A 15,278-nucleotide genomic window follows, 5' to 3' on the forward strand; every position below is an offset into this window, starting at 1 on the left:
TATTAACTTTGTCTTTCAAGTATATATAATCATTTGTAATGTCATCAAATTATTGAAATACCTAATACTACATGAATATAAACATATATATATATATATCCACAAATTACAGCAATAATATATATAAACAGAAATAAAATTAAAAGATAACAGTTAGTACAACTGTTTTTCGTAAAAAATAATTCTAAAATATTGCAACAATAAACATAAAATTATACACTAAAAACAATTATGAAAAATGGTATACCTTTATGCATATGAGAAAGCAATGAGTTTTTTTTTTATCAGCAATAAAGATTGAATAACAAGAATCACTTAAGGGTGATTCAACCCTTATACATACCTAAAAAGTGAGACCAATTCTCTAGTCACCAAACCAGTAAACAGAGGGAGACAAACAGATCTACCACTAAAAAATTCGTACAGCCCGTACAATTTTAAAAACTAACCCGTACAAAATCAAAACTAACCTGTACAAAATCAAATCTAACCCGTACAAACCCAAATAGACTCAAAACCAAACCCAATACAATCTCTTTGCACCCACAACAAGGGACAAAAAGAACAACAGAAGCTTAGAACAACAAACAACCCAACCGAAGGAGTAACTCTTATAAAAGCTCACTTTATTGAAAACATACAAGCTCTAGGACCAATGCACCACTCAGTAAGTAAAACTAGCAGAACCCAAGACCAAGCCTTTAATTGTGTCAAAGTGAACACTTCCGAAGGATCGATCACCCTCCTTGGAATATATGTTTATTCCTGTGCTTCCATAATTCACTAACTACAGCAATCCAAACACAATTCCAGACTACATTCCAGACTACATTAACCTGGACAGGAGCATTTAACAAATTAAAATGCAAGAAGTGAGTTGTTGGGACAACATGGTCAACCGACGCAATCCCTAATCATGTATAACACTGATTCCAGACTAACCAGGCAATCCTGCAATCAAAAAACATGTGTTTTGTCGACTCCACAGCCATCCTGCAAAAACTACATAAATTGGTATCCACCAAAACCTCACGCTTCTCCAAGTTAGCTTTTGTGGCAATCAAATTAATCAACACCCTCCAAGCGATAATCTGTGCTGAGGGCAAAGCAACAAACTCACTTTTTCCCTCCACAGGGCCTCTTAAAAGAGCATAGGCAGATTTTACTGAGAAGCCACTATCCTTACCATGTAAGAATATTATGTGGCACCTCACGATTATTTATCTTATTAATTGATCAATTACCATAATTATCCTATTATATTATTGGTAATTACTTGATGGACGTAATTAATATTACCATAAATAATTAGGGTTTCCCCTTGGGTGTATTATAAATAGAGATTACCAGACAACTAAAGAGACACTCTCATATTCTAACATCACACGGCCGAAACTCATTCCCTAAAGGGATTTTCGAGCCTCTCATCTCTTTGTCTCTCTACTCACATAATTCCATTCTAAGCGATACACCCTAAAGGGGAACCCGATCAAGATCATGTCTTCGTCCCTCAGCCATACGATCACGGGTCTACCAGGGAACCCGATCAAGATCATGTCTTCGTCCCTCACCCATACGATCACGGGTCTACCAGGTATTATTTAATCATCATTATTCTCGTTTAATTATATGATTGAGGAATCCTAATCCAACATGTGGTATCAGAGCGTTTATGTTGCTTAATCGATTCTTCTTTTGTTTTCCTAAATTTGGAAGAAACGAGGATTTTGATTCAACCTATTGATTTTCGATGTTTTTATTTTGGTATATTATTGAACCACTTATTTTCGAAAATCCACTTTGATATTATAAAATAAATTTTAATTTTTTCGAGATCCATAATTATTTTAAGATTTTGAAAATTAAAATTTAATATGAATGTTATGTGTTCTTCATAATTTTCGTGAGTATTCCCTTATTTGGAATGAAATTAATTTTGATTCTATGTTCATCTACATCGACTACTAATTTGCCTCTGATCACTCCTCTTGTACCCACTCCGCGCGTCACTGCACCACCTACTCCACGCTCAGAACCTGATGCTACTCTGCATCCATCCGAGAATGAAGGCACCCTGAACGACAAACATCAGTACAATGCAGAACCCGCTAATAAGCTCAGGAGGTCATCTAGAACTAAAACTGCTACTAATTTTGATGATTATGTAACCTACCTGACTGAAGCAGAAATGGATGCCGGAAGGTATACTGATCCTACCTCTTACAATGAAGCCATTACTAGTGATCAGTCTTCTGAATGGAATAATGCCATGTTCGATGAGCTTGACTCCATGAAGAAAAACAATGTTTGGGATCTAGTAGAATTATCCGACGGAGTAAAACCCGTAGGATCTAAATGGGTGTTCAAAACCAAGCTAGATCAGAATGGAAACATTGAACGCTTCAAAACAAGATTGGTTGCAAAAGGATTCACTCAGAAAGAGGGAATTGATTATTAAGAGACCTTTTCACCTGTCTCTCGAAAATATTCCTTAAGGATCGTAATGGCCCTCGTAGCTCACTTTGATCTAGAGCTACATCAGATGGACGTCAAGACCGCTTTCCTTAACGGCGACTTGTATGAAGACGTGTACATGCAACAACCAGAAGGTTTTAAACCTGAAGGTCAAGAACACTTAATCTGCAAACTGAAGAAATCCATTTACGGGCTGAAGCAAGCCTCACGGCAGTGGTACATAAAGTTTGATGAAGTCATGAAGAAACAAGGTTTCCTTAAGAATCAAATGGATCAATGCACCTACCTCAAGATAAGTGGGAGCAACTTTACTATACTTGTCCTTTACGTAGATGACATTCTATTGACAAGTAATAGTATAGACATGTTGCATGAGTCAAAGCGCATACTTTCGCATAATTTTTACATGAAGGATCTCGGAGAGGCCGCTTATGTTATTGGCATCGAAATATACCGAGATAGAGCTAAGGGGATTTTGGGATTATCCCAAAGGGCCTACCTTGATCGTGTCCTCACTCGTTATAACATGCAGCATTGCTCTCCTTCTGTGGCTCCAGTAATTAAGGGAGATGTTTTCGGTTCTTTTCAATGTCCGAAAACAGAGGCTGAAAAAGAGCAAATGGCGATGATACCTTATGCATCTGTAGTTGGAAGCATTATGTATGCTCAAGTCTGTACTCGTCCGGATATCGCGTACATTGCTGGAATGCTAGGCCGGTATCAATCTAATCCTGGTCTAGATCACTGGAAAGCATCTAAGAAAGTACTTCGATATCTACAAGGCACAAAAGACTATAAGTTGACCTATAGGAGAAGTGACAGTTTATAAGTGGTGGGTTATTCTGACTCTGATTTTGCAAAATGCAAAGATGACAAGAAATCCACTTCTGGGTATATCTTTATGTTAGCAGGCGGGCCTATCTCATGGAAGAGTCATAAGCAGCAATTAACAACAACCTCAACAGGCAGAATATGTTGCAGTGTACAATGCAACTTGTCATGGAATGTTGTTGCGAAATCTTATCGCTGGACTCAAAGTCATTAACTCCATTTCCAGGCCATTGAAGCTTTATTGTGATAACTCAGCTGCCGTTAGTTTTTCGAACAATAACAGTTCGAGTGGCGCTGGATTATATCTTGATACAAAGTACTTGTTCGTACGTGAGCGAGTTGAGGAAAATAAGCTTTGTATTGAGTATATTAGTACTAAAAATATGCTTGCGGATCCGATGACTAAAGGTCTCCCACCTAAAGTATTCGAAGAACATGTTTCGAAGATGGGATTATCTAAAGACCTTATTTAGCATATTTGTACTTACTTATGTTTAATAAAATTTCCTCATTTACCTTGATTTGTGTGTCCTTAAATATGTTTATGCATGCCTAAATATACATAGACACTAACTGTACAAATCAAAGTCTAAAGGGCTTACTTATCAATTGATCCTAAAATTTACTTAACTTTTAAATTTGTATTGTAGTATGATTAATGGGGGTCTTGAGTTGAATATTGATTCAAAGACTGTATTTCTCTGCTACAATTACAGTTTAGGACTAAAATGAGTATTAAAATCTGGCCAGACTTATCTAATGCTCATAATAAATAATCCTTTGGCCAAGTGGGAGAATGTAAGAATATTATGTAGCACCTCACGATTATTTATCTTATTAATTGATCAATTACCATAATTATCCTATTATATTATTGGTAATTACTTGATGGACGTAATTACTATTACCATAAATAATTAGGGTTTCCCCTTGGGTGTATTATAAATAGAGATTACCGGACAACTAAAGAGACACTCTCATATTCTAACATCACACGGCCGAAACTCATTCCCTAAAGGGATTTTCGAGCCTCTCATCTCTTTGTCTCTCTACTCACATAATTCCATTCTAAGCGATAAACCCTAAAGGGGAACCCGATCAAGATCATGTCTTCGTCCCTCAGCCATACGATCACGGGTCTACCAGGTATTATTTAATCATCATTATTCTCGTTTCATTATATGATTGAGGAATCCCAATCCAACATACCAGCCTTCCAAACTCGATTATCTACAGAATTCATGATAGGGGTCTTTCCATGCACTTCTTGTAACAACTGGACTTCTTAGTATATTTCCCGATCAAACAGACCTCTCCTCCAAATTAACTTCCACTCCCATCTATCATTAACCCACTCCCCACAAGACTGTAAAACTACCTTCTTTATTACCACACAAAGAGAACAATCTTGGGAATTTACTTTTCAGATCTTCATTGCCCACCCAAACATCTTTCCAAAACAAAATATCCTTCCCGTCTCCCACTCTCCACTTGCAACAATTCTCAAAGGATTTACCCCAATCCTCCATCCCCCAAACCCCCTTCAAGTCTCTCCACCAACTGGAATCCTTAGCATTACTCCTTTGTTCTTGCAAATTTCTCCAGCCTCCATATTTAGATTCAAGAATTTCTTTCCACAAACCATCCTTCTCAGTCTCCAGACGCCAAATCCACTTTCCCAGCAGTGCCGCATTGAAAAGTCTTAAATTCAAAATTCCAAGACCACCAGCTTCTCTAGGCTCACACACCTTTCTCCATGAGACCCAGGCTACTTTCCTTCCTTCATCTCCCCATCCCCACAAAAACCTTCTTTGTACCTTTTCAAACTCCTTTAACACAGCAATAGGCAATTTGTACATGGATAGATAAAACAACGGAATGGCAAAAAGCACCAACTTAATAAGACACACTCTTCCTGCCAACGAGAGAAATCTGCCTTTCCATCTACCCAACCTACTCTTAACTCTTTCTAATACACCATCCCAAAACGAGACTCGCGGGTAAGGATCAAATTATAGTATGTAATTATAATTTGTATCATCATAATTATTCCTATCAAATTTTATTGAAATTCAACAATAATAAAAAATAATAGAAATTTTACCATTATAATAATGCATATTCACTTATTAAATACTAAAATCGTAATTCGTAGTTCGTGTAATAACTAAATATTATTAACTAAATATTAATAATATAACTATTTATTTATTTTTAATTAGTAGTTCGTGTACCATGCACATGAAAAGTTATAACTTTAAAAAAAATACATTAAGATACAGTTGAACTCATTTTTATTGAAATTTTTAAAACAAGCTAAAAAAATTGAATAGTAAAAGGTATATGAAACTTACGTAGTCAGTAAAAATGCAAACTTTAATTTTATATTCTTATTATGTAATTGATTTAAGATAGTTTGATAAAGACAACCTAAAGCTAACATCGTTGATTATAATATCAAAACTTAATTTTAACAGTTAATGTTAAGTACAGTTATTATAATGTAAAAAATCATTGAATTAGAAACAATTATAATAGAATTATTAGATTCTGATCTAACAAATTTAAATTCGTGAAAAATTACTGTAATATAAAAATAGTCACCTTTAATTGATGCAGTTAGTGGAATGAGTCTTAGTAAAATACATAAAGAATATTATTCAAAGAGTAATCGAAATTCACTAATAAGCTTAATGTGTACAAAGAATAGATTTAAGTAAATGATGTCAACACATGGATTTCGGCATTTTACAAAATACAAAAACGTCTACCTTTAAATGAAGTTGTTCAAAGATAATTTTGGTAAAATAAGTTGTTTAATATGGAAGAAAATGATAACATACACAATGTGTTTAATAAATTTCAAACCATATTGAATAAACTTAATTATTTAGATAAGCAGTGTGATTTATAGGATTATATTGATAAAATTTTGCATAGCTTTCTTAAGCAATGGAGACCACAGGTGACAACCTTGATGATGTCAAAAAAAGATTAGATGAAGTGCCCCAACAATAGTTCATTGGAGTCCTTAATGTTCACGAGAGAATTATAATAAGACGAAATAAAAAAGGAAAAAAAATATTGCTTGCTTTAAAGGCACAATATAAGACCAAAGCTTTAAAGGTGGAGAATTGATAGACACATAAAGATTCTAAGGAAAAGATGAAATCTCCTTCATCTCAACTTCTTTGATGAATTTGACATCCATGAGTTTTCTTACTTCCTCTTTGGCTATCATCCTTCTCTCATTGCCTAATTTCCACTTCTTTCATGATATTAATCTTACTTTCTTGTACACTAAGAGCTTATGGTTGATGATATCATGGTTTATTCCAAGCATGATAGTGGTGGTACATGTTAATGGATGTATGTTTTTCTGTAATATGGCAAAGATCATCATCTTATTTTTATCAATTAGCACAATCATATTTATATGTTTTGTCCTAGTTGGAAAAGGATTGTGTCCTCCTCAAGTTTTACTTGTATGTCATCATTGACCTTGGGATCTAAGAAGATCATAACGAAAATTTAGCATTTGTTCTCAACTAGTGAATGTGAAGGCCAGACAAAAGAGTAATGGTCAAACTCGTTGCATAAAATTCTTAAATTGTCTTTTGATCAACATGTACCATAATTATATATTGTGAAGTCCAAGGGAATTTCATATCTAGAAGAGATGTCAAGGCAATGGCTTCGAGAGCGTTCAAGAGGGTCTTTTGAGAATAATATTATATGATGTGTTGGTGTTGACAATAAGATATCAAACCTTGATGGTTCGACTATTCGTATTGCCTTCTCTAAACTTGGTATACAAATCTATGTATCCCTGTGTGTTCACCCTTTCTTTAGAGAAACCAACAATTTGATCACTAAAGAAAACAAGAGAAACACAAGAAGGACGAGTTACATTATGTTTTAAAATCTTTTTAATTTTATTTTTGTGAAGTAACATCTAATACTTAATAGTCAAATGATAGTTTAATGAGTTTTCAAAAATCTTTTTGAAAATGTTCTCTTTCTTTAATCAACACATACAAAATAACATGCAATGTAATAGATTAAGGAAATAAAGATTATGGAGGACCATCCTAACCAACTAAACAATTAGGCTCAGAAGAGAAGTTCTGATCAAAAGATTTTTTTTCTAGAAGATTCTATTTTTGAAGCCTTGTCAAATTTGTATAGAGTAAATAAGATTTCAAGTTCTGTCTTTAATTTATGAATAGGAATTTTGGGTCTTGTATTTGGATCATTTTAAACTAGAAGTGTGGAATTTTAGAGAAGCTCATAAGAATATCCGGATGGCACACACATGGCAGCACATGAGCTTCCTATATGGTGTCTTCCTTCTCTTTCCTTTCTTCTCCACAAAGTGACTCTTCCTATCCTTCATGAAGCACATGGGCGCCTCATGCATTCCTTCTCCACTCCCCTCGTGCCACATGTCCATTTGCTAATGGAGAGCTTTTCAAGCAATGTTGTTAAAATCGTAACTCGTAGGCGGATCGGAGAGGGAAAAAAAGATCGTAATTCGGGGATCGTAACTCGACTCGGAAGAGTTACTATCCGAGTTACTATACATAAGATAATTAAAAATAGACTCATAATTCATGAAATGGTTCAAATATATAACATAACTAAATGGTCCAAATACATAACATAATTAAAAGTAGATTCAACATAATGTTTAATACAAATAAACTATCCAATTAAATCATTCACACTAATCATAGGATAATCATCTTGGTCTTCCAAAAGATCTTCATTTTCATTATCATCAATCGGAGGAACTTCCAAATCATCATCAATTGGAGGAACCTCCAAATCATTTGTTGCTCTTCTACTAGCATTATCTTCTCCAACTTCAAGTAATATGTCTTCATCTAAACCATATAATGTTTCATTTTCCTCCACAGTCCATTCATCATCAGAAGAAAGATCATCAATAGTATATTCTTTTGTTTTTCTAACATCTTTCTTCTTCGTCAATCTTAAATTAGTCATCACAAACACCACATCATTCATAGTCCTTTGGTGTAAACGATTTCTTTTCTTGGTGTGGACCTAAATAATTATAAAACTAGTTAACACATCATATGATCACCTAAAAAATAATTATGAAATCACTTTCAATAATTTAAATTCTTACCCTTTCAAAAGCACTCCAATTACGCTCACAGCCAGATGAACTACAAGTCAAACTCAATACTCTAATTGCAAATCTTTGTAGTTCTGGATGTTGATCACCATATGATTCCCACCATTGTGATGGAGTTTTGGTCTTGAGTCCAAGTTGAGCTAATGGAGTACCATACAATCCAGACTTGGTCTTGAAACTCTCTAATTGAAGATCAACTTTACCCATCACATCAAGATCTCCCACCAACCTCTCCAAACATTCATACAGTCCACGTTTCACCTCATAATCAACTTTAAAGTCAGGATGATAGTGTAACATGGGATTAAGATAATAGCCTGCAGCATGCAACGGCCTATGCAATTGGTTGTCCCATCGATGATCAATGATTTCCCAAATGGGAGTGTAGCTAGATAAGATAAAAATAAATAAATAAATCTCCAAAACAAGTCTATATATCTAATTGAGAAATCAAATATAGGTAAATTACCTTTTACTAACTCCATTGAAGAGATTTTGTATCTTCTCTTTTGCAATATCCATCTCTTCATAAATAAATCCCATGGCTGGTTTCTCATCTGAATCAACCATGCGCAACACTTTAATAAGGGGAAGAGCACCCCTCAAACAATTTAAAATGTTTTTCCAAAATCCCTTGTCCAATATCAAATTTTCTACCAACCATCCATCTCTAGTTTTTGCAAATTGACTGGATTGCCACTCCGAGGATGTGAACATCTTAATAAGTGATCCTTTATTATCATTCAAGCATCCTAAAGTCAGATAAGAGGTGGCAAAACGAGTATTGGCTGGTCTTATCAAATCTTTTCCATCACTATATTTGTGCAACAAGGAGATAAGACCAGTTCTTGAGTATATGTAAGTTGTAATTTTCTTACCATTGACGATTGTGTCGTGATGGAGTGGTATTTTTTTTTCAAAATCTTCTAACATCAGATCAATGCAATGAGCTGCACAAGGGGTCCAATACAACTTTTTCCTCTTTTGCATTAACAACTCCCCAACTGCTTTATAATTTGTTGCATTATCTGTTACAACTTGGATGACATTTTCTTCCCCCACCTCTTCAACAATATCATCTATCATTTTGAAGATTTTATCAGCGGTCTTGCATATGTCAGATGCATCAATAGATTTCAAACAGACAGTTCCTCTTGGATTATTTACCAAAAAATTAAGTATAGTCCTCCTCTTCCTATCCGTCCATCCATCTGTCATTATTGTACATCCAGTTTTTTTCCAAACAAGTTTATGTTCTTCTACAATGTGCTTTGTGTTCTCAACCTCTTGCTTCAAATACTTCACTCTTATTTCATGATATGATGGTGGCTTTAATCCGGGACCATGTCTACCAATTAACTCAACCATCCTCTTAAATTCCTCACTGTTTGCTACATTAAAAGGAATTTCATTATTGTAGAAAAACCTAGCCATCTCTTGACATGCATCCTCTCTCTCATTCTTCTTGAAAATTGAATTAATTGTACTTTGAGTTCCCTTTCTTTTAAAGATATTTGATGAGTCCCCAGTCTCTTCTCCACTTGATCTTTTTCTAGAACTTTCTTCTGTATGTCCAATATTACTCTCTTCTATAGAGATTGATTTCCTTAACAAACTCTGTTGCAGATTATGAACAGTATCCAACATTGATTTTTTAACATCTTCCGGCACCGATACACAAGCTCCCACATCCTTTGAAGTTCCTGCTAGATGGTGCTTTAATCTGTAAACCCCTCCTGTCAAAACCTTTTCACAATACTTACATTTTAATTTTCTTGTTGTTCCATCAACAGAAACACAATGTTTCCAAGCTGGATCAGTTCTTCCACTTGCCATTATAAGTTATAACTTATAACCCGTGAACAGTGGCGGAACAAAGAAAATTGTGTCTGAACAGTGGCGGAGCAGAACAAGTGGACAGTGGCGGAGTAGAGCAGATCGCACAGTGCGACTGTGCGACGGTCGTGGCGGAGGCAGTGCGACAGTGCGACGGTCGTGGCGGAGGCAGTGCGACGCGAATGGCGAAGGCGAAGGCGGAGGAACGAATGGCGAAGGCAAATGACGAAGGCACGATCGACGGCGGCGGCGACGCGTAGCGTGGACGGTGGCGACGAAGACAGGTAGCGTGGACGACGGTGGCGACGACAGGTAGCGTGGACGGCGGCCAAACGGCGCGACAGAGGCACAGGTTCTTCAAAAATTAGGGTTGCGTTTTGGGATTAGGGTTTCTGAACTAAAATTAGGGGTTTTAGGTTTTTTTAAAAATTAGGGTTTTTTGGGCCGCGTCATGGATCGCAGAGGCCCATGGATCGCCGATCCAACCCCTGGATCGTCGGATCGCTCCGATCCGTTGAGAAAACGAGTCAGGCACCGATCTAGCACGTTTTTAGCATGACAGATCGTAAAATCGTGATTTTTCCGATCTAAATCGCGATTTTAACAACACTGTTTTCAAGACATGGATTGTCACATGGCAATCCATCAATGGAGAATTTCTAAGTTGCAACATGTCACTTCATGAATTGAGAGTTTTTGAGAGTTGTAATAGTCACTTTAGGAGATTTCTAGCTCTATAATTAGAGAGCTTCTCTTGTGTAATTCTTAAACTTGAATTGTGTAGTGAATTTATGTTTGTTTGGTTTCAAATTTTCTCTAAAGTTTCTATTTTCTCTTGCTCTCACTCTTTAGTGTAGAAGCCTTAGAGATAACTAGAAGGTTGACCTAGCCTCCTTCCTAGCACCACTCTCATACAACACCCATTGTTCCAAACCCATTCTTGACCCATTTTGATAAAATCTTCTGTTTCCATGTCTTCTCCTTCCATCAAATCCACATCAAACTGAAGAACTTTAAAAGGAGCATAGGAAACTTCATCACTCAATATTTTTATATTGGTTCTTTTGATAGCACATACTACATCAAGTTTTTTACCAACAAGTCAATTTCCACTAACTAGACTAATGATGCAAAGTAAAAAACGAGTGCTATTTAAACCTACACACTCTTGAATAAAACCTAAGTATTCTTTGACACTCAATCACTCCTAGCTGAAAAACTCGAGTATTAATTTAGAATCCAACTGCTCTTTGCTAAAACTGAGTATTATTTGGAACACAACCACTCCTAGTTAAAATTGAGTATTGTTTGGAACACAACCACTTCTCACTAAAACTGAGTATTGTTTGGAATACAACCACTTTTGACTAAAATTGAGTATTGTTTGCAACACAATCACTCATGACTAAGACTAAGTATTGTTTGATAATGTGATCAACAAATCACAAGTTTTTCTCACGAGGGAGGGATTGCATCTTTTGACGATTACAAGGATAATCAATCTCTTTTAGTTTGCTAATGAGCACAAACAATATTATTATAAAGCTTTTGGGCACAAAGAAAATTTGGGAGCATGTTAGCACTTGCAAATAATGGTATAACTTCTTGCTCTTCTCATTGAAACATGTCTTTATATAGGCGCTTGCAAAATGTATTTGTTGCAATCCCTTTCTTGGTTGTTCAGTAGCTTTGAACCCATTTGAACATCTTCACCTTTCTTTTATCATCTAATGAGATTGATAATTGAGAATAATTTGAATATGCTTCATACAACATTAATTTCTCTTCTCTTTTTCACGCAACATCCTTGATAACTGACATGTGTATCTCCTTAGGTTGCATAGCATTTTACATCAAAACATTGTAAAAGTGCACACCATACTAGGTAGATAGTTGCACCAGAGTTGACAGATACTTGTATCAGGATAGTTGGAAGACATTGCAACTTTAGCCCGATTCCCTAAAGATCTTTGATATAGACTTGACTTTGGTGCATATCATATTGGTGACAAATGGTGAAGACATTCCCTACAACACATAATTAAGCTTTGAGAACATTCTTTATGTTTAAGTCAACATAAAATCTATTTGCTTGATCATCAATAACACCTATCAAACAAAGTGAAAAATCTAAAGAGTTTTACATCGTCTATCAGACGGAGCCCTTGCCTTTTGTATTATATGTTTTGTTAATTATACAACATCTATTAGTCATAGCTTCTTTATGTTTCATGCTTTGTTGGATTATTAGTCATAGCTTCTTTATGTTTCATGCTTTGTTGGATTAAGTAATGTGATTGACTTTACATATATTATGAATAATTTTTTTTTAGTTTATTTATTAAAGTAATTTTTTAAAATAAATAAAATATGAATATAAGATGACGCTTAATGTGATTCATATATCTAAACTTTAAATATCTGAAATTTATTTAAATGTATACAGGTAGTGTAAAACTAATAAAAATATATTATTTTTATTTTTATCATATTAAAGTATAGATACTTATTTTAATTATACATATATCTAAACTATATTTAACTTACACCAACGTTAGTGAAAAACCCATGTATAAATTTTAAACAACATATATTAGTGGTCAAATTCCAAGTTTAGCATGTTTATTATTTCAACCTGGAAAAAGTATATACGTGACTATATCTATCATATATGTATTCAAACCAAAACACTCCAAAACCGCCCATCAAGTATAAACTTATTTGACGAATTTGGTTATTCTTAAATTAGATTAAATTAGAGATGACAAAGTAGGCTGACCATCCTGTATAGGCTCATATCATATTTTGTCTGCTCCGTATAAAATGTGTGGACTAATTTTTTTGTTATCCCCGCATAAGGTTGACCCTATAAGAAATATTTTTTCTAAAAGTTAATAAAAAATATTTTTTAAATAGATTTTTTTGAATAAATTTAATGATTTCTTTTATTTAGATGCATTAGGTAAATGATCTCATAATATTATTCTCATGAGACATGCATAGTAAGATATTATTAAAAATTTTGAAATCTGAAATACGAAGCTACATGAAAAAAATAAGGAGATGCAGAAACAAAATTCTATATTTTAAAGTTATACGGGTCAGCCCATTCACCCCGTACCTGCGCAGACCATGAACTGGCCTAAACAGATCGACGGATTGAAATAGACAGCCAATCCCGCATTTTTCTCAATGAGTTGACTTACACGACCTGCCACACTTTGTTATCCCTACCTTAAATATTGTTCATTTTATAATATTTTAAACAAGTTATGATTTTTTAGCTTAATGAATATAGATTAACTTCTCACAATTGTCTCAAAGAGTTTTTTTATTTCATAATTATACACCTAATATTATTTCGACCGTGAATGTTATAATTCTACGTTAATAAAATAATTACTTTTTGTTGACCTTCCAGGAACAATGCAAAACAAACCTAAGAGGCATCTTGAAAAATATCTAATTCAAAAGAATATTAAACTTCACAAATATGGTGCAAAATGAGTTGGAGAAGAGAAGAATAAAAGTTAAAAAAAAGTAAAGTAAAGCTCTAGTTGAAATACACAATTTGAAAGCTTGTCGAATTGATTGTTCAGAAAATCCAAAGTTTATTTTAACCGAAACATTCTGAAAACAACAATTTATAAAGCATAATAAATTGTTAAAAAAACATTCCGAATGCGTTCTAAACTTTGCAAGAAAGCTCTTTCCACGATGATAAATCTTATTAAAGGATGTTCGAAAATGATCTTTCCGTAAGAATACTAAATTGGACTATTTGATAGTTTCGCATGAGGTGCATGAAGAAAAAGCCCTTGCATGTTAAAAAATACATTGAACTTCAAAGAATTTTCCATCATCAATAACAATTTGTAAAAACAATAACAAATGAATTTAAAGTTAAAAAATCAATTAAAAATACGATTAAATATGTTTTTTCCTTCTTGTATTATAACACATTAATTTATTTTTTTTATACGTGGAATTAATTCAATTTGAGATTTTACTTCATCAAATTAAAAATTGTTATAGTGAACATCATTCTCCAATCAAAACAACGAATCAATCTCTGAAAAAACAAACAATCATTTTGATGGAAAAACGCACGCGGAAGCATGGTTCGGTCGCCAATTGCAACCTACATCTACATGGACAACTATTAGGTTTTCATTCTGTCATGCTGTACACTAATTACAAGCACAATGATATTTTAAATAAAGATTATAGAAAGAACACAATGATTAAACCCATCCACTAAACATGGTGTCTAGTCAGCCCAACCCAATTGATCTGACTTCATACCCAACAATCTTCCACTTGAAGCCACAGAACAATATTCACCTGCGCTTTAACGGTGTACAATGATTAAGCCCACTCACTAAACACGGTGTTTAGTCAACCTAACCCAATTGGTCTTGATTTCATATCCAACACATTTTACATAAGAATTCACTACAATTATTTCCATACTATCATACGATAGATGTATAGATAGTCTAAAATTTAAATCAGAAAAAAATCAATTTTATATTATAATACTTAAAAAAAACATACTTAACCCCTAAAAATATAATATTTAATATTTCTAATTACAATTACAATTGTGAACGGTTTTTAAAATTTTAATATTAGTCTGAAAATAATTACCCTGCACATACCAAATTAATCACAATATCTTCTTTTGAGATGATAAATGTTGCTCAGCCTAAGTCGTCCCATATAGTTTACTTTAAAAATATAAAATAGATGCATCTATATTTTTTATATATAACTAATTAATATTGTTAATCTGAAACTAATTTTTCATAAACTTTACATAAGACACAAGTGGTATGTCTTCTACGGTTCTTGATGGTGACACTCCGAATATGAATAATCCGAATTTCATGAGCATAAATAAAAATATAATAATTAAAAGAATATTGATTTACGAAAATTAGTTATTTGATAAAAAGAAATTCTCTATAATTTT

The 15,278-nt window shown here is 33.9% G+C and overlaps 1 protein-coding gene across 1 annotated transcript; it reads right to left on the minus strand.

The window, feature by feature from the left end:
• Positions 1-8,010: 8,010 nt before the first annotated feature.
• Positions 8,011-10,303, minus strand: LOC137822420 (uncharacterized). The gene is made up of 3 exons (XM_090295709.1): positions 8,937-10,303; positions 8,459-8,855; positions 8,011-8,373 (listed from the first exon to the last, which is right to left on the minus strand). Exons 1-3 carry the CDS (start codon positions 10,301-10,303, stop codon positions 8,011-8,013), a joined length of 2,127 nt encoding a protein of 708 aa, XP_090151835.1.
• Between the last annotated feature and the right edge of the window lie 4,975 nt (positions 10,304-15,278).

The sequence above is a fragment of the Phaseolus vulgaris genome, chromosome 9 (assembly GCF_051622355.1).
Source record: "Phaseolus vulgaris cultivar YP4 chromosome 9, ASM5162235v1, whole genome shotgun sequence".
Taxonomy (NCBI): Eukaryota; Viridiplantae; Streptophyta; class Magnoliopsida; order Fabales; family Fabaceae; genus Phaseolus; species Phaseolus vulgaris.